At 49.0% G+C, this 21,220-nt stretch overlaps 1 protein-coding gene across 1 annotated transcript in view; it reads left to right on the forward strand.

Moving 5' to 3' along the window:
- Positions 1-21,220, forward strand: part of LOC118360639 (solute carrier family 25 member 33) — a 34,899-nt gene that overhangs the window by 10,061 nt on the left and 3,618 nt on the right. The window contains exons 3-4 of the mRNA XM_035739897.2: positions 3,831-3,908; positions 6,923-7,023. Coding sequence (XP_035595790.2) covers positions 3,831-3,908; positions 6,923-7,023 — 179 coding nt within the window. The remainder of the gene's footprint in view (positions 1-3,830; positions 3,909-6,922; positions 7,024-21,220) is intronic.

Below are 21,220 nucleotides of genomic sequence, written 5' to 3' on the forward strand. Positions count from 1 at the left end.
CCACCTGTCGTGTCAGATTTTGAAAATATGCTTTACAGCGAAAGCAATCCAAGCGTTTGTAAGTTTATCAATTGCTCGACAAAACATTATGTACACCTAGCATCAAGTAGCTTGGTCACGAAAATCAGAAAAGCAATCAAATTAATCGTTAACCTTTTGATCTTCGGATGTTTTCACTCACGAGACTCCCAGTTAGACAACAAATGTTCCTTTTGTTCCATAAAGATTATTTTAATATCCAAAATACCTCCATTTGTTTGGCGCATTATGTTCAGAAATCCACAGGAAAGAGCGGTCACGACAACGCAGACAAATTCCAAATACTATCCGTAATGTCCACAGACATGTCAAACGTTTTTTATAATCAATCCTCAGGTTGTTTTTAAAATATATAATCGATAATATATCAACCACAACTGTATTTTTCAGTAGGAGAGGGAAAGGCAATGGCTGCCCAAAGTCTGTTGCGCATAGAAAACGCTGCTGGCACCCGGCCAGATAATGACTCGATGTTATCTTTCTCGCTCATTTTTTCAAAATAAAAGCCTGAAACTATGTCTAAAGACTGTTGACACCTTGAGGAAGCGATAGGAAAAGGAATCTGGTTGATATCCCTTTAAATGGAGCAAAGGCAGGCTATGGAACATGGAGTTTTCAAAATAGAAGCCACTTTCTGGTTTGATTTTCCTCAGGGTTTCGCCTGCAATATCAGTTATGGCACACTCACAGACAATATTTTTGACAGTTTTATAAACTTTAGAGTGTTTTCTATCCAATACTAATAATAATAATATACATATATTAGCAACTGAGACTGAGGAGCAGGCCGTTTACTTTGGGCAACTTATTCATCCAAGCTACTCAATACTGCCCCCCAGCCATAAGAAGATCCATCCTCATTACACACCACAGACCAACACATTATTTACATCAAACAACATATGAATCACTACAAAACGTATTGTATGACCTCTTATACACTATATAAGGCCCAGCCTTTGGAACTATGGTTTTCCTCGATACGGCTACTATATTGTGATCACTACATCCAATGGATCTGGATACTGCTTTAAAGCACATTTCTGCAGCATTAGTAAAGATGTGATCAGTCCATGTTGATGATTTCATTCCTCTGCTGTTTGTTGCTACTCTGGTAGGTTGACTGATAACCTGAACCAGGTTGCAGGCACTGGTTACAGTTTGAAGCTTTGTCTTGAGTGGACAGCCTGATGAAAGCTAGTTAATATTTAAATCCCCTAGATAATATACCTCCTCTATTGGTATCACATACATTATCAAGAATTTAATAAATATTATCCAGATACTGTTATCACTTGGTGGTCTATAGCAGATTCCCACCAGACTGATCTAGGTGAGGCAGAGTAACCTGTAGCCCTATTACTTCAACAGTATTTAACATGAGATCCTCTCATCTTTACAGGAATGTGGATCTGAATATAAACAGAAACTTGTTGTGACATCTTTAGCTGCAATGACTCCAACTAAACACTTCCTGTAGTTGTTGCTCAGTCTCTCACATCACTGTGGAGGAAGTTTGGCCCACTCTTCCACACACAACTGATTTAACTCAGACATTTGTGGATTTTCAATCATGAGCTGCTCCTTTCAAGTCCTGCCACATCTCAATTGGAATTAGGTCTGGACTTTGACTGGGCCATTCCAAAACGTAAAAATGTGTTGCTTTTTAACCATTTCCATGTAGATGTGATTGTGTGTTTTGGATCATTGTCTTGCTGCAGAATGTAGCCTTCGGGATCTGTGGTTGTGCCAGGCCACCCACTGGGCTGCCAGGCCACAAGGAATTACTAGGCTAAGAATGTTTTGTCCTATGGTCCCTGGTCAGAAGTAGTGTACTGTAGGGCATAGGGTGCAATTTGGGATGCTGCTCTAGTTGTGTGAATAGGCCTGTGTCTTTACTCTACCACTCCATCTAAAGAGGAGGAAACGAGCCCGCCTCCACCCTGTCTGACGAGAGCCCGCCTCCACCCTGTCTGACGAGAGCCCGCCTCCACCCTGTCTGACGAGGGCCCGCCTCCACCCTGTCTGACGAGGGCCCGCCTCCACCCTGTCTGACGAGGGCCCGCCTCCACCCTGTCTGACGAGGGCCCGCCTCCACCCTGTCTGACGAGGGCCCGCCTCCACCCTGTCTGACGAGGGCCATTACTGTTATCCTGTTTTATACACAAAAACTAGAGACTAAAGATAGAGCTATCTTGTTCTAATCGAAGAGCTGTTTGCCAGCTGTGGGGAACGCACGCACACGCACTGACGCACAGTGCAGCGAGGACACTTATGTAAGCGCTGATGCCACCTGTGGAAATGTCCCTCACCCCCGAGGCCCAGGGAGGGTTGCCTCCGACTACAGACTGGGTGAGAGTGATGGCGTGACTGTGCCTCTGCCAAATTGAACACGAGGAGGAAGCCGTGCCGACTGACATCCCGAAATGTGGTCTGTGGTTTCTCATGTTTCTCGCCTCAAGGGTTTAGTGCCCGGAGGCCTTTTGCTGAATGTGACTGAACCAGTCTGGTCTGGACTCAGCTGAATGGTTCAGAGGGGAATGGCTCAAATAGTATTGTCAACCTGTTAAAAAAGAATTACCTTTGAAACTGACCAACAATGGCATTTTGGAGGTGAGCCATTGTAATTATAAGTGACTCTACAACCTTCAAGCATCCATTTTAGTTCATTTCACCAATAATTGTTGTGAATGAAACTCTTCTCTCCAAAATCCTTGTTTATCCAGTGTTGTCTGTTGTGACAGAAGGTTGCGGCTCACTGGCTCACTTCCAAACGCCGTTGTTGGTCAGTTTTAAAGGTAAAATGTTAAAACTCTTTAAACTCTGTAAATCCATAACATGTTATGACTAAACAGGATAACTTTTAAAAATCCTTTATTTACTTGGCCCGAAGGGTGTTTTTTATTTTATTTTTTATCTATTTGAACAAAATGACGTCGTTACAGTGTGGGAAAACAACCGGTGGGATTAATCGTGTCCTTTTTAAAATAAATAATAAATAAATAAAAATCTGCCTTTACAGCAGAGTGCAGGATGAATACATCAGTCCTGTTGTGTCCCTGTGTCTACTCACCTGGCCTGTGTGTCTACTCACCTGGCCTGTGTGTCTACTCACCTGGCCTGTGTGTCTACTCACCTGGCCTGTGTGTCTACTCACCTGGCCTGTGTGTCTACTCACCTGGCCCGTGTGTCTAGTCACCTGGCCCGTGTGTCTAGTCACCTGGCCCGTGTGTCTAGTCACCTGGCCCGTGTGTCTAGTCACCTGGCCCGTGTGTCTACTACGGGACTAAGTGTGTGTGTGTTTTTTATTTATTTTATTTCACCTTTATTTAACCAGGTAGGCAAGTTGAGAGCAAGTTCTCATTTACAATTGCGACCGTGTGTGTGTGTGTGGTGTGTGTGTGTGTGTGTGTGTGTGTAAAGTCAATCCCACAGAGGTGACTGAGTTCACAGTGCATCTCCAGTTTCAAAGGGTATACTGGGTTGAGAGTAGGGTCTTGGCCAAAACCATAGTCCTGTGATATGGAGGGGGGATGTCAAATCACGATTAATTAACTGAATTATCACTAACAATTCAATTTAACAATAATATACCCATGGCAGTACATGCTGTGTTGCCAATGCAGACGTCAGATTACGACTTGCGGAGTGACCATACAGCATCCTGAACCCTACCACAGTTGTCCCTACTACTGAATCCACGTCCTAAATAATGTTCTTGTCATTCAAACATAACATTTAAAAAAGTGTGTATATTCAATTAACTGGTCTGTTTTTCTTCCCATTTCTAGGTCAATTCTCGAAAAAGAGGGACCAAGGTCGCTTTTCCGGGGACTGGGTCCCAATCTTGTTGGGGTGGCCCCTTCAAGGTAAGCCTGCTAAATGAGACACGGACTGCATTTGAAAGGGTGGATTCGTTTTGGTGTGGATGTGTTTTTGTATGTCCACACCCTTAACAGCCTACACACTCACCCTTTTATCACGTCATTACCAAGGACCGGCTTTTAGACTGCAACATGTTATTACTGCTGTGTTGTTGAATTAAGACATACGAGGACAGAACGGCGGGGTGAGGATGGACCGGCGGAGGGAGGGGGAGGGAGGACGGACGGGCCGGCCGGGGGGCGAGGGAGGACGGACCGGCCGGGGGCGAGGAGGACGGACCGGGGGGCGAGGATGGACCGGCGGGGCGAGGATGGACCGGCGGAGGGAGGGAGGGAGGGAGGACGGACCGGCCGGCCGGCCGGGGGGCGAGGATGGACCGGCGGGGTGAGGATGGGCGGGGTGAGGATGGACCGGCCGGTGAGGGAGGACGGACCGGCCGGGGGGGCGAGGGAGGACGGCGAGGAGGACGGACCGGCCGGGGGGCGAGGATGGACCGGCGGGGTGAGGATGGACCGGCGGGGTGAGGATGGACGGTGAGGGACGGACCGGCCGGGGGCGAGGGAGGACGGAGGGAGGACGGACCGGCCGGGGGGGCGAGGAGGACGGACCGGCCGGGGGGCGAGGGAGGACGGCCTTATTCTAAAATGTATTTGTTTTTTCCCCCTCATCAATCTACACACAATACCCCATAATGATAAAGCAAAAACAGGTTTAGAAATGTTTGCAAATTTATTTAAAGTAAACAACTGAAAATTGACATATACAAAAGTATTCAGACCTTTTGCTCTGTGCTTTGCTGAAGCTCCTTTGGCAGCGATTACTGCCGCTAGTCTACAGAATGTGGTGAAGGTGAAGGGTTTGAATACTTGCCGAATGCGCCGTATACAGTCCTCACTAAGGGGTTTGTCTGTCCCTCTCTCTCTACATTATACCATCGCCCAACTTACAAGCGCTGCCATTCAGATAAGACATTTTTACACTCCTTGGGTTTGTACAGTGAAATAGTATCATCCTCAGTAAGCAGGGTGGGAATAGGGGGGGTCACTCTGGAAACTCACCAACGTACCGACAAAATGATTTCACTCCCAGAAATAGTTGGCATGGGGGCGGGATAGCTGGCCTATGCTGTCAGCCAGCTGACCCGCCCCCATGCTAACAACCAGCTGACCCGCCCCCATGCTAACAACCAGCTGACCCGCCCGCATGCTAACAACCAGCTGACCCGCCCCCATGCTAACAACCAGCAGCCCCCATGCTAACAACCAGCTGACCCGGCCCCATGCTAACAACCAGCTGACCCGCCCCATGCTAACAACCAGCTGACCCGCCCCCATGCTAACAACCAGCTGACCCGCCCCCATGCTAACAACCAGCTGACCCGCCCCCATGCTAACAACCAGCTGACCCGCCCCCATGCTAACAACCAGCTGACCCGCCCCCATGCTAACAACCAGCTGACCCGCCCCCATGCTAACAACCAGCTGACCCGCCCCCATGCTAACAACCAGCTGACCCGCCCCCATGCTAACAACCAGCTGACCCGGCCCCATGCTAACAACCAGCTGACCCGGCCCCATGCTAACAACCAGCTGTAACAACCAGCTGACCCGCCCCATGCTAACAACCAGCTGACCCGCCCCATGCTAACAACCAGCTGCCCCATGCTAACAACCAGCTGACCCGGCCCCATGCTAACAACCCATGCCCCATGCTAACAACCAACCAGCTGACCCGCCCCATGCCAACCAGCTGCTGTAACAACCAGCTGACCCGCCCCATGCTAACAACCATGCCCCATGCTAACAACCAGCTGACCCGGCCCCATGCTAACAACCAGCTGACCCGGCCCCATGCTAACAACCAGCTGACCCGGCCCCATGCTGACAACCAGCTGACCCGCCCCCATGCTGTCAACCAGCTGACCCGCCCCCATGCTGTCAACCAGCTGACCCGCCCCCTGCTGTCAACCAGCTGACCCGCCCCCATGCTGTCAACCAGCTGACCCGCCCCCATGCTGTCAACCAGCTGACCCGCCCCCATGCTGTCAACCAGCTGACCCGCCCCCATGCTGTCAACCAGCTGACCCGCCCCCATGCTGTCAACCAGCTGACCCGCCCCCATGCTGTCAACCAGCTGACCCGCCCCCATGCTGTCAACCAGCTGACCCCCCCATGCTGTCAGCCAGCTGCCCCCATGCTGTCAGCCAGCTGACCCGCCCCCATGCTGTCAGCCAGCTGACCCGCCCCCATGCTGTCAGCCAGCTGACCCGCCCCCATGCTGTCAGCCAGCTGACCCGCCCCCATGCTGTCAGCCAGCTGACCCGCCCCCATGCTGTCAGCCAGCTGACCCGCCCCCATGCTGTCAGCCAGCTGACCCGCCCCATGCTGTCAGCCAGCTGACCCGCCCCCATGCTGTCAGCCAGCTGACCCGCCCCCATGCTGTCAGCCAGCTGACCCGCCCCATGCTGTCAGCCAGCTGACCCGCCCCCATGCTGTCAGCCAGCTGACCCGCCCCCATGCTGTCAGCCAGCTGACCCGCCCCCATGCTGTCAACCAGCTGACCCACGCCCCCATGCTATCAGCCAGCTTCCAAACCCTGCCTGGCATTCAGAATGAGAATAGCACTAGTCCAGACCCATCTCTCTCTCTCTCTCGACCACCCCCGTGGCCTGCCTCTGTGCTTATTCAACCCATTCTGCTGCTGCCTGTGACACACACTGTATGGGACGGACTGTTCCAGAAGCATAGCACACTGCTCTGGACAGGACACACGTGGCACGCTTTGCTGTCTCTGTCAAAGGCTGCTGCTGCTACTGCTTCACAGGTTTCGGGCAGCACATGGCCGTGTGATGTTACATAAAGGCATGCTGTCGTTGTATAAGACACAGTGAAAGATGGACACCCACTTACTGAGAGAGATACGTTTGTTTAAACATTTTAAAGAGGGAATCTGATCTTATCTTTTTTTTTTTTTTTTGTCTTCTGTCTTTTTCTTGTAGAGCTATTTATTTTGCTGCCTACAAGAAGTCTAAGGAGACGTTCAATGGCTTCTTCGTCCCCAACAGTGGAGTGGTGCACATGTCCTCAGCTGGCTGTGCAGGTGAGACCGTCTGAAGCAAACCACGGCGACCCCAACGGCGACCCCAGTGGGAGCACTCTACCCTCATTCTATATGAAACACTAAGCAATACAGCCAAAGCAATGAGCTCCTGAGTTGGGAAAATCTTGTGCAATACACTGACACATGTCTTGTATTCAAGATCCTAAATGGCCTGGCTCCTCCCCCTCCACTCAGGTTTTTTTTCATTTAAATTGTTAACAAAAATACTATGGCAGTAGATCCACTAGGTCTGCCATGAGGTGTCTGTATAGTTCCCTTAAGGAAAAGCACCTTTAGTAAATTTGCTTTCTCTGTGAGAGCTTCTCATGTCTGGAATACACTGCCTTCAGACACATATATAACTGCACCACCTATCACACTTTCACAAAATGCATGAAGACCTGGCTAAAGGTCAGTCAGATTTGTGAACATGGTCCCTAGCTGTGTGTTGCCGCTTTCCATGTTTTCTGTTGTCTGTGAGGTGTGCTTGTTCTATGTTGCTCTGTCTGTATGCTACGTCTTGCTTGTCCTATGTTGCTCTGCGTGTGCTCACTGCTCAATGATTGTCTGTATTGTAATTGTTTTTAAAAACCTGCCCAGGGACTGCGGTTGAAAATTAGCCGGCTGGCTAAAACCGGCACTTTTACTGAAACGTTGATTAATGTGCACTGTCCCTGTAAAAATAAAAAATAAACAAAATAAACATGTAGGTTATATGCCTGCTGGGTAAACCATGTAGGTTATATGCCTGCTGGGTAAACCATGTAGGTTCTATGCCTGCTGGGTAAACCATGTAGGTTCTATGCCTGCTGGGTAAACCATGTAGGTTCTATGCCTGCTGGGTAAACCATGTAGGTTCTATGCCTGCTGGGTAAACCATGTAGGTTCTATGCCTGCTGGGTAAACCATGTAGGTTCTATGCCTGCTGGGTAAACCATGTAGGTTCTATGCCTGCTGGGTAAACCATGTAGGTTCTATGCCTGCTGGGTAAACCATGTAGGTTCTATGCCTGCTGGGTAAACCATGTAGGTTCTATGCCTGCTGGGTAAACCATGTAGGTTCTATGCCTGCTGGGTAAACCATGTAGGTTCTATGCCTGCTGGGTAAACCATGTAGGTTCCAAGCCTGCTGGGTACACCATGTAGGTTATATGCCTGCTGGGTACACCATGTAGGTTATATGCCTGCTGGGTAAACCATGTAGGTTATATGCCTGCTGGGTAAACCATGTAGGTTATATGCCTGCTGGGTAAACCATGTAGGTTATATGCCTGCTGGGTAAACCATGTAGGTTATATGCCTGCTGGGTAAACCATGTAGGTTATATGCCTGCTGGGTAAACCATGTAGGTTATATGCCTGCTGGGTAAACCATGTAGGTTATATGCCTGCTGGGTAAACCATGTAGGTTATATGCCTGCTGGGTAAACCATGTAGGTTCTAAGCCTGCTGGGTAAACCATGTAGGTTATATGCCTGCTGGGTAAACCATGTAGGTTCTAAGCCTGCTGGGTACACCATGTAGGTTCTAAGCCTGCTGGGTACACCATGTAGGTTCTAAGCCTGCTGGGTACACCATGTAGGTTCTAAGCCTGCTGGGTAAACCATGTAGGTTCTAAGCCTGCTGGGTAAACCATGTAGGTTCTAAGCCTCCTGGGTAAACCATGTAGGTTCTAAGCCTGCTGGGTAAACCATGTAGGTTCTAAGCCTGCTGGGTAAACCATGTAGGTTCTAAGCCTGCTGGGTAAACCATGTAGGTTCTAAGCCTGCTGGGTAAACCATGTAGGTTCTAAGCCTGCTGGGTAAACCATGTAGGTTCTAAGCCTGCTGGGTAAACCATGTAGGTTCTAAGCCTGCTGGGTACACCATGTAGGTTCTAAGCCTGCTGGGTACACCATGTAGGTTCTAAGCCTGCTGGGTACACCATGTAGGTTCTAAGCCTGCTGGGTACACCATGTAGGTTCTAAGCCTGCTGGGTAAACCATGTAGGTTCTAAGCCTGCTGGGTACACCATGTAGGTTCTAAGCCTGCTGGGTAAACCATGTAGGTTCTAAGCCTGCTGGGTAAACCATGTAGGTTCTAAGCCTGCTGGGTAAACCATGTAGGTTCTAAGCCTGCTGGGTAAACCATGTAGGTTCTAAGCCTGCTGGGTAAACCATGTAGGTTCTAAGCCTGCTGGGTAAACCATGTAGGTTCTAAGCCTGCTGGGTACACCATGTAGGTTCTAAGCCTGCTGGGTACACCATGTAGGTTCTAAGCCTGCTGGGTACACCATGTAGGTTCTAAGCCTGCTGGGTACACCATGTAGGTTCTAAGCCTGCTGGGTACACCATGTAGGTTCTAAGCCTGCTGGGTACACCATGTAGGTTCTAAGCCTGCTGGGTACACCATGTAGGTTCTAAGCCTGCTGGGTACACCATGTAGGTTCTAAGCCTGCTGGGTACACCATGTAGGTTCTAAGCCTGCTGGGTACACCATGTAGGTTCTAAGCCTGCTGGGTACACCATGTAGGTTCTAAGCCTGCTGGGTACACCATGTAGGTTCTAAGCCTGCTGGGTACACCATGTAGGTTATATGCCTGCTGGGTACACCATGTAGGTTCTAAGCCTGCTGGGTACACCATGTAGGTTCTAAGCCTGCTGGGTACACCATGTAGGTTCTAAGCCTGCTGGGTAAACCATGTAGGTTCCAAGCCTGCTGGGTAAACCATGTAGGTTCCAAGCCTGCTGGGTAAACCATGTAGGTTCCAAGCCTGCTGGGTAAACCATGTAGGTTCCAAGCCTGCTGGGTAAACCATGTAGGTTCTATGCCTGCTGGGTAAACCATGTAGGTTCTATGCCTGCTGGGTAAACCATGTAGGTTCTATGCCTGCTGGGTAAACCATGTAGGTTCTATGCCTGCTGGGTAAACCATGTAGGTTCTATGCCTGCTGGGTAAACCATGTAGGTTATATGCCTGCTGGGTAAACCATGTAGGTTCTATGCCTGCTGGGTAAACCATGTAGGTTCTATGCCTGCTGGGTAAACCATGTAGGTTCTATGCCTGCTGGGTAAACCATGTAGGTTCTAAGCCTGCTGGGTAAACCATGTAGGTTCTAAGCCTGCTGGGTAAACCATGTAGGTTCTAAGCCTGCTGGGTAAACCATGTAGGTTCCAAGCCTGCTGGGTAAACCATGTAGGTTCTAAGCCTGCTGGGTAAACCATGTAGGTTCTAAGCCTGCTGGGTAAACCATGTAGGTTCTAAGCCTGCTGGGTAAACCATGTAGGTTCTAAGCCTGCTGGGTAAACCATGTAGGTTCTAAGCCTGCTGGGTAAACATGTAGGTTCTAATGGGTAAACCATGTAGGTTCTAAGCCTGCTGGGTACACCATGTAGGTTCTAAGCCTGCTGGGTACACCATGTAGGTTCTAAGCCTGCTGGGTACACCATGTAGGTTCTAAGCCTGCTGGGTACACCATGTAGGTTCTAAGCCTGCTGGGTACACCATGTAGGTTCTAAGCCTCCTGGGTACACCATGTAGGTTCTAAGCCCTGGGTAAACCATGTAGGTTCTAAGCCTGCTGGTAAACCATGTAGGTTCTAAGCCTGCTGGGTACACCATGTAGGTTCTAAGCCTGCTGGGTACACCATGTAGGTTCTAAGCCTGCTGGGTACACCATGTAGGTTCTAAGCCTGCTGGGTACACCATGTAGGTTCTAAGCCTGCTGGGTACACCATGTAGGTTCTAAGCCTGCTGGGTACACCATGTAGGTTCTAAGCCTGCTGGGTACACCATGTAGGTTCTAAGCCTGCTGGGTACACCATGTAGGTTCTAAGCCTGCTGGGTACACCATGTAGGTTCTAAGCCTGCTGGGTACACCATGTAGGTTCTAAGCCTGCTGGGTACACCATGTAGGTTCTAAGCCTGCTGGGTACACCATGTAGGTTCTAAGCCTGCTGGGTACACCATGTAGGTTCTAAGCCTGCTGGGTACACCATGTAGGTTATAAGCCTGCTGGGTACACCATGTAGGTTATAAGCCTGCTGGGTACACCATGTAGGTTCTAAGCCTGCTGGGTACACCATGTAGGTTCTAAGCCTGCTGGGTACACCATGTAGGTTCTAAGCCTGCTGGGTACACCATGTAGGTTCTAAGCCTGCTGGGTACACCATGTAGGTTCTAAGCCTGCTGGGTAAACCATGTAGGTTCCAAGCCTGCTGGGTAAACCATGTAGGTTCTAAGCCTGCTGGGTAAACCATGTAGGTTCCAAGCCTGCTGGGTAAACCATGTAGGTTCCAAGCCTGCTGGGTAAACCATGTAGGTTCTATGCCTGCTGGGTAAACCATGTAGGTTCTATGCCTGCTGGGTAAACCATGTAGGTTCTATGCCTGCTGGGTAAACCATGTAGGTTCTATGCCTGCTGGGTAAACCATGTAGGTTCTATGCCTGCTGGGTAAACCATGTAGGTTCTATGCCTGCTGGGTAAACCATGTAGGTTCTATGCCTGCTGGGTAAACCATGTAGGTTCTATGCCTGCTGGGTAAACCATGTAGGTTCTATGCCTGCTGGGTAAACCATGTAGGTTCTATGCCTGCTGGGTAAACCATGTAGGTTCTATGCCTGCTGGGTAAACCATGTAGGTTCTATGCCTGCTGGGTAAACCATGTAGGTTCTATGCCTGCTGGGTAAACCATGTAGGTTATATGCCTGCTGGGTAAACCATGTAGGTTATATGCCTGCTGGGTAAACCATGTAGGTTCTATGCCTGCTGGGTAAACCATGTAGGTTCTATGCCTGCTGGGTAAACCATGTAGGTTCTATGCCTGCTGGGTAAACCATGTAGGTTCTATGCCTGCTGGGTAAACCGTGTAGGTTCTATGCCTGCTGGGTAAACCGTGTAGGTTCTATGCCTGCTGGGTAAACCATGTAGGTTATATGCCTGCTGGGTAAACCGTGTAGGTTCTATGCCTGCTGGGTAAACCATGTAGGTTCTATGCCTGCTGGGTAAACCATGTAGGTTCTATGCCTGCTGGGTAAACCGTGTAGGTTCTATGCCTGCTGGGTAAACCATGTAGGTTCTATGCCTGCTGGGTAAACCATGTAGGTTCTATGCCTGCTGGGTAAACCGTGTAGGTTCTATGCCTGCTGGGTAAACCGTGTAGGTTCTATGCCTGCTGGGTAAACCGTGTAGGTTCTATGCCTGCTGGGTAAACCGTGTAGGTTCTAAGCCTGCTGGGTAAACCGTGTAGGTTCTATGCCTGCTGGGTAAACCATGTAGGTTCTATGCCTGCTGGGTAAACCATGTAGGTTCTATGCCTGCTGGGTAAATGCCCATGTAGGTTATATGCCTGCTGGGTAAACCGTGTAGGTTCTAAGCCTGCTGGGTAAACCATGTAGGTTCTAAGCCTGCTGGGTAAACCATGTAGGTTCTATGCCTGCTGGGTAAACCATGTAGGTTCTAAGCCTGCTGGGTAAACCATGTAGGTTCTATGCCTGCTGGGTAAACCATGTAGGTTCTATGCCTGCTGGGTAAACCATGTAGGTTCTATGCCTGCTGGGTACACCATGTAGGTTCTATGCCTGCTGGGTAAACCATGTAGGTTCTATGCCTGCTGGGTACACCATGTAGGTTCTATGCCTGCTGGGTACACCATGTAGGTTCTATGCCTGCTGGGTAAACCATGTAGGTTCTATGCCTGCTGGGTAAACCATGTAGGTTCTATGCCTGCTGGGTAAACCATGTAGGTTCTAAGCCTGCTGGGTACACCATGTAGGTTATATGCCTGCTGGGTAAACCATGTAGGTTATATGCCTGCTGGGTAAACCATGTAGGTTCTATGCCTGCTGGGTACACCATGTAGGTTCTATGCCTGCTGGGTACACCATGTAGGTTCTATGCCTGCTGGGTACACCATGTAGGTTCTATGCCTGCTGGGTAAACCATGTAGGTTCTATGCCTGCTGGGTACACCATGTAGGTTCTATGCCTGCTGGGTAAACCATGTAGGTTCTAAGCCTGCTGGGTAAACCATGTAGGTTATATGCCTGCTGGGTAAACCATGTAGGTTCTATGCCTGCTGGGTACACCATGTAGGTTCTATGCCTGCTGGGTAAACCATAGGTTCTATGGCTGGGTAAACCATGTAGGTTCTATGCCTGCTGGGTAAACCATGTAGGTTCTATGCCTGCTGGGTACACCATGTAGGTTATATGCCTGCTGGGTAAACCATGTAGGTTATATGCCTGCTGGGTAAACCATAGGTTATATGCCTGCTTACACCGTGTAGGTTATATGCCTGCTGGGTAAACCATGTAGGTTCTATGCCTGCTGGGTAAACCATGAAGGTTATATGCCTGCTGGGTAAACCGTGTAGGTTATATGCCTGCTGGGTAAACCGTGTAGGTTATATGCCTGCTGGGTAAACCGTGTAGGTTATATGCCTGTTAAACCGTGTAGGTTCTATGCCTGCTGGGTAAACCATGTAGGTTCTATGCCTGCTGGGTAAACCATGTAGGTTCTATGCCTGCTGGGTAAACCATGTAGGTTCTATGCCTGCTGGGTAAACCATGTAGGTTCTATGCCTGCTGGGTAAACCATGTAGGTTCTATGCCTGCTGGGTAAACCATGTAGGTTCTATGCCTGCTGGGTAAACCATGTAGGTTCTATGCCTGCTGGGTAAACCATGTAGGTTCTATGCCTGCTGGGTAAACCATGTAGGTTCTATGCCTGCTGGGTAAACCATGTAGGTTCTATGCCTGCTGGGTAAACCATGTAGGTTCTATGCCTGCTGGGTAAACGTGTAGGTTCTATGCTAGGTAAACCGTGTAGGTTCTATGCCTGCTGGGTAAACCATGTAGGTTCTAAGCCTGCTGGGTAAACCATGTAGGTTCTAAGCCTGCTGGGTAAACCATGTAGGTTCTAAGCCTGCTGGGTAAACCATGTAGGTTCCTAAGCCTGCTGGGTAAACCATGTAGGTTCTAAGCCTGCTGGGTAAACCATGTAGGTTCTAAGCCTGCTGGGTAAACCATGTAGGTTCTAAGCCTGCTGGGTACACCATGTAGGTTCTAAGCCTGCTGGTACACCATGTAGGTTCTAACACCATGTAGGTTCTAAGCCTGCTGGGTAAACCATGTAGGTTCTATGCCTGCTGGGTAAACCATGTAGGTTCTATGCCTGCTGGGTAAACCATGTAGGTTATATGCCTGCTGGGTACACCATGTAGGTTCTAAGCCTGCTGGGTACACCATGTAGGTTCTAAGCCTGCTGGGTAAACCATGTAGGTTCTAAGCCTGCTGGGTAAACCATGTAGGTTCTAAGCCTGCTGGGTAAACCATGTAGGTTCTAAGCCTGCTGGGTACACCATGTAGGTTCTATGCCTGCTGGGTAAACCATGTAGGTTCTATGCCTGCTGGGTAAACCATGTAGGTTCTAACACCATGTAGGTTCTAAGCCTGCTGGGTAAACCATGTAGGTTCTAAGCCTGCTGGGTACACCATGTAGGTTCTAAGCCTGCTGGGTAAACCATGTAGGTTCTAAGCCTGCTGGGTACACCATGTAGGTTATATGCCTGCTGGGTAAACCATGTAGGTTCTAAGCCTGCTGGGTACACCATGTAGGTTCTAAGCCTGCTGGGTACACCATGTAGGTTCTATGCCTGCTGGGTACACCATGTAGGTTCTAGCCTGCTGGGTAAACCATGTAGGTTCTAAGCCTGCTGGGTACACCATGTAGGTTCTAAGGTTCTATGCCTGCTGGGTAAACCATGTAGGTTCTATGCCTGCTGGGTAAACCGTGTAGGTTCTATGCCTGCTGGGTAAACCATGTAGGTTCTAAGCCTGCTGGGTAGGTTCTACTGGGTAAACCATGTAGGTTCTATGCCTGCTGGGTAAACCGTGTAGGTTCTATGCCTGCTGGGTAAACCATGTAGGTTCTATGCCTGCTGGGTACACCATGTAGGTTCTAAGCCTGCTGGGTAAACCATGTAGGTTCTATGCCTGCTGGGTAAACCATGTAGGTTCTAAGCCTGCTGGGTAAACCATGTAGGTTCTATGCCTGCTGGGTAAACCATGTAGGTTCTAAGCCTGCTGGGTAAACCATGTAGGTTCTATGCCTGCTGGGTAAACCATGTAGGTTCTATGCCTGCTGGGTAAACCATGTAGGTTCTATGCCTGCTGGGTAAACCATGTAGGTTCTATGCCTGCTGGGTAAACCATGTAGGTTCTATGCCTGCTGGGTAAACCATGTAGGTTCTATGCCTGCTGGGTAAACCATGTAGGTTCTATGCCTGCTGGGTAAACCATGTAGGTTATATGCCTGCTGGGTAAACCATGTAGGTTATATGCCTGCTGGGTAAACCATGTAGGTTATATGCCTGCTGGGTAAACCATGTAGGTTCTATGCCTGCTGGGTAAACCATGTAGGTTCTATGCCTGCTGGGTAAACCATGTAGGTTCTATGCCTGCTGGGTAAACCATGTAGGTTCTATGCCTGCTGGGTAAACCATGTAGGTTCTATGCCTGCTGGGTAAACCGTGTAGGTTCTATGCCTGCTGGGTAAACCGTGTAGGTTATATGCCTGCTGGGTAAACCGTGTAGGTTATATGCCTGCTGGGTAAACCATGTAGGTTATATGCCTGCTGGGTAAACCATGTAGGTTCTATGCCTGCTGGGTAAACCATGTAGGTTCTATGCCTGCTGGGTAAACCGTGTAGGTTCTATGCCTGCTGGGTAAACCATGTAGGTTCTATGCCTGCTGGGTAAACCATGTAGGTTCTATGCCTGCTGGGGTAGGTTCTATGCCTGCTGGGTAAACCATGTAGGTTCTATGCCTGCTGGGTAAACCATGTAGGTTCTATGCCTGCTGGGTAAACCATGTAGGTTCTATGCCTGTTCTAGGTTCTATGCCTGCTGGGTAAACCATGTAGGTTCTATGCCTGCTGGGTAAACCATGTAGGTTCTATGCCTGCTGGGTAAACCGTGTAGGTTCTATGCCTGCTGGGTAAACCGTGTAGGTTCTATGCCTGCTGGGTAAACCATGTAGGTTCTATGCCTGCTGGGTAAACCATGTAGGTTCTATGCCTGCTGGGTAAACCATGTAGGTTCTATGCCTGCTGGGTAAACCATGTAGGTTCTATGCCTGCTGGGTAAACCATGTAGGTTCTAAGCCTGCTGGGTAAACCATGTAGGTTCTATGCCTGCTGGGTAAACCATGTAGGTTCTATGCCTGCTGGGTAAACCATGTAGGTTCTATGCCTGCTGGGTAAACCATGTAGGTTATATGCCTGCTGGGTAAACCATGTAGGTTATATGCCTGCTGGGTAAACCATGTAGGTTCTAAGCCTGCTGGGTAAACCATGTAGGTTCTAAGCCTGCTGGGTAAACCATGTAGGTTCTAAGCCTGCTGGGTAAACCATGTAGGTTCTATGCCTGCTGGGTAAACCATGGGTTCTATGCCTGCTGGGTAAACCATGTAGGTTCTATGCCTGCTGGGTACACCATGTAGGTTCTATGCCTGCTGGGTAAACCATGTAGGTTCTATGCCTGCTGGGTACACCATGTAGGTTCTATGCCTGCTGGGTACACCATGTAGGTTCTATGGCTGGGTAAACCATGTAGGTTCTATGCCTGCTGGGTACACCATGTAGGTTCTAAGCCTGCTGGGTAAACCATGTAGGTTCTAAGCCTGCTGGGTACACCATGTAGGTTATATGCCTGCTGGGTAAACCATGTAGGTTCTATGCCTGCTGGGTACACCATGTAGGTTCTATGCCTGCTGGGTACACCATGTAGGTTCTATGCCTGCTGGGTACACCATGTAGGTTCTAAGCCTGCTGGGTAAACCATGTAGGTTCTATGCCTGCTGGGTACACCATGTAGGTTCTATGCCTGCTGGGTAAACCATGTAGGTTCTAAGCCTGCTGGGTACACCATGTAGGTTATATGCCTGCTGGGCAAACCATGTAGGTTCTATGCCTGCTGGGTACACCATGTAGGTTCTATGCCTGCTGGGTACACCATGTAGGTTCTATGCCTGCTGGGTAAACCATGTAGGTTATATGCCTGCTGGGTAAACCATGTAGGTTATATGCCTGCTGGGTAAACCATGTAGGTTCTATGCCTGCTGGGTAAACCATGTAGGTTATATGCCTGCTGGGTAAACCATGTAGGTTATATGCCTGCTGGGTAAACCATGTAGGTTCTATGCCTGCTGGGTAAACCATGTAGGTTATATGCCTGCTGGGTAAACCATGTAGGTTATATGCCTGCTGGGTACACCATGTAGGTTATATGCCTGCTGGGTAAACCATGTAGGTTATATGCCTGCTGGGTAAACCATGTAGGTTATATGCCTGCTGGGTAAACCATGTAGGTTATATGCCTGCTGGGTAAACCATGTAGGTTCTATGCCTGCTGGGTAAACCATGTAGGTTATATGCCTGCTGGGTAAACCATGTAGGTTCTATGCCTGCTGGGTAAACCATGTAGGTTATATGCCTGCTGGGTAAACCATGTAGGTTCTATGCCTGCTGGGTAAACCATGTAGGTTCTATGCCTGCTGGGTAAACCATGTAGGTTCTATGCCTGCTGGGTAAACCATGTAGGTTCTATGCCTGCTGGGTAAACCATGTAGGTTATATGCCTGCTGGGTAAACCATGTAGGTTCTATGCCTGCTGGGTAAACCATGTAGGTTCTATGCCTGCTGGGTAAACCATGTAGGTTCTATGCCTGCTGGGTAAACCATGTAGGTTCTATGCCTGCTGGGTAAACCATGTAGGTTATATGCCTGCTGGGTAAACCATGTAGGTTCTATGCCTGCTGGGTACACCGTGTAGGTTCTATGCCTGCTGGGTAAACCGTGTAGGTTCTATGCCTGCTGGGTAAACCGTGTAGGTTCTATGCCTGCTGGGTAAACCATGTAGGTTCTATGCCTGCTGGGTAAACCGTGTAGGTTCTATGCCTGCTGGGTAAACCATGTAGGTTCTATGCCTGCTGGGTAAACCATGTAGGTTCTATGCCTGCTGGGTAAACCATGTAGGTTATATGCCTGCTGGGTAAACCATGTAGGTTCTATGCCTGCTGGGTAAACCATGTAGGTTCTATGCCTGCTGGGTAAACCATGTAGGTTCTATGCCTGCTGGGTAAACCATGTAGGTTCTATGCCTGCTGGGTAAACCGTGTAGGTTCTATGCCTGCTGGGTAAACCATGTAGGTTATATGCCTGCTGGGTAAACCATGTAGGTTCTATGCCTGCTGGGTAAACCGTGTAGGTTCTATGCCTGCTGGGTAAACCATGTAGGTTATATGCCTGCTGGGTAAACCATGTAGGTTCTATGCCTGCTGGGTAAACCATGTAGGTTATATGCCTGCTGGGTAAACCATGTAGGTTATATGCCTGCTGGGTAAACCATGTAGGTTCTATGCCTGCTGGGTAAACCATGTAGGTTATATGCCTGCTGGGTAAACCATGTAGGTTATATGCCTGCTGGGTAAACCATGTAGGTTCTATGCCTGCTGGGTACACCATGTAGGTTCTATGCCTGCTGGGTAAACCATGTAGGTTCTATGCCTGCTGGGTAAACCATGTAGGTTCTATGCCTGCTGGGTAAACCATGTAGGTTCTATGCCTGCTGGGTAAACCATGTAGGTTATATGCCTGCTGGGTAAACCATGTAGGTTCTATGCCTGCTGGGTAAACCATGTAGGTTATATGCCTGCTGGGTAAACCATGTAGGTTATATGCCTGCTGGGTAAACCATGTAGGTTATATGCCTGCTGGGTAAACCATGTAGGTTCTATGCCTGCTGGGTAAACCATGTAGGTTCTATGCCTGCTGGGTAAACCATGTAGGTTCTATGCCTGCTGGGTAAACCATGTAGGTTATATGCCTGCTGGGTAAACCATGTAGGTTATATGCCTGCTGGGTAAACCATGTAGGTTCTATGCCTGCTGGGTAAACCATGTAGGTTATATGCCTGCTGGGTAAACCATGTAGGTTCTATGCCTGCTGGGTAAACCATGTAGGTTATATGCCTGCTGGGTAAACCATGTAGGTTATATGCCTGCTGGGTAAACCATGTAGGTTATATGCCTGCTGGGTAAACCATGTAGGTTCTATGCCTGCTGGGTAAACCATGTAGGTTCTATGCCTGCTGGGTAAACCATGTAGGTTCTATGCCTGCTGGGTAAACCATGTAGGTTCTATGCCTGCTGGGTACACCATGTAGGTTATATGCCTGCTGGGTAAACCATGTAGGTTCTATGCCTGCTGGGTAAACCATGTAGGTTCTATGCCTGCTGGGTAAACCATGTAGGTTATATGCCTGCTGGGTAAACCATGTAGGTTCTATGCCTGCTGGGTAAACCGTGTAGGTTCTATGCCTGCTGGGTAAACCGTGTAGGTTCTATGCCTGCTGGGTAAACCATGTAGGTTCTATGCCTGCTGGGTAAACCATGTAGGTTCTATGCCTGCTGGGTAAACCATGTAGGTTATATGCCTGCTGGGTAAACCATGTAGGTTCTATGCCTGCTGGGTAAACCATGTAGGTTATATGCCTGCTGGGTAAACCATGTAGGTTATATGCCTGCTGGGTAAACCATGTAGGTTCTATGCCTGCTGGGTAAACCATGTAGGTTATATGCCTGCTGGGTAAACCATGTAGGTTCTATGCCTGCTGGGTACACCATGTAGGTTATATGCCTGCTGGGTAAACCATGTAGGTTATATGCCTGCTGGGTAAACCATGTAGGTTCTATGCCTGCTGGGTAAACCATGTAGGTTATATGCCTGCTGGGTAAACCATGTAGGTTATATGCCTGCTGGGTACACCATGTAGGTTATATGCCTGCTGGGTAAACCATGTAGGTTCTATGCCTGCTGGGTAAACCATGTAGGTTATATGCCTGCTGGGTAAACCATGTAGGTTCTATGCCTGCTGGGTAAACCATGTAGGTTCTATGCCTGCTGGGTAAACCATGTAGGTTCTATGCCTGCTGGGTAAACCATGTAGGTTCTATGCCTGCTGGGTAAACCATGTAGGTTATATGCCTGCTGGGTAAACCATGTAGGTTCTATGCCTGCTGGGTAAACCATGTAGGTTCTATGCCTGCTGGGTAAACCATGTAGGTTCTATGCCTGCTGGGTAAACCATGTAGGTTCTATGCCTGCTGGGTAAACCATGTAGGTTCTATGCCTGCTGGGTAAACCATGTAGGTTCTATGCCTGCTGGGTAAACCATGTAGGTTCTATGCCTGCTGGGTAAACCATGTAGGTTCTATGCCTGCTGGGTAAACCATGTAGGTTATATGCCTGCTGGGTAAACCGTGTAGGTTCTATGCCTGCTGGGTAAACCGTGTAGGTTCTATGCCTGCTGGGTAAACCATGTAGGTTCTATGCCTGCTGGGTAAACCATGTAGGTTCTATGCCTGCTGGGTAAACCATGTAGGTTCTATGCCTGCTGGGTAAACCATGTAGGTTCTATGCCTGCTGGGTAAACCATGTAGGTTCTATGCCTGCTGGGTAAACCATGTAGGTTCTATGCCTGCTGGGTAAACCATGTAGGTTATATGCCTGCTGGGTAAACCATGTAGGTTCTATGCCTGCTGGGTAAACCATGTAGGTTCTATGCCTGCTGGGTAAACCATGTAGGTTATATGCCTGCTGGGTAAACCATGTAGGTTCTATGCCTGCTGGGTAAACCATGTAGGTTCTATGCCTGCTGGGTAAACCGTGTAGGTTCTATGCCTGCTGGGTAAACCATGTAGGTTATATGCCTGCTGGGTAAACCGTGTAGGTTCTATGCCTGCTGGGTAAACCATGTAGGTTATATGCCTGCTGGGTAAACCATGTAGGTTATATGCCTGCTGGGTAAACCATGTAGGTTCTATGCCTGCTGGGTAAACCATGTAGGTTATATGCCTGCTGGGTAAACCATGTAGGTTCTATGCCTGCTGGGTAAACCATGTAGGTTCTATGCCTGCTGGGTAAACCATGTAGGTTCTATGCCTGCTGGGTAAACCATGTAGGTTCTATGCCTGCTGGGTAAACCATGTAGGTTCTATGCCTGCTGGGTAAACCATGTAGGTTATATGCCTGCTGGGTAAACCATGTAGGTTATATGCCTGCTGGGTAAACCATGTAGGTTATATGCCTGCTGGGTAAACCATGTAGGTTATATGCCTGCTGGGTAAACCATGTAGGTTCTATGCCTGCTGGGTAAACCATG

This window comes from Oncorhynchus keta, chromosome 28, assembly GCF_023373465.1.
Source record: "Oncorhynchus keta strain PuntledgeMale-10-30-2019 chromosome 28, Oket_V2, whole genome shotgun sequence".
Taxonomy (NCBI): domain Eukaryota; kingdom Metazoa; phylum Chordata; class Actinopteri; order Salmoniformes; family Salmonidae; genus Oncorhynchus; species Oncorhynchus keta.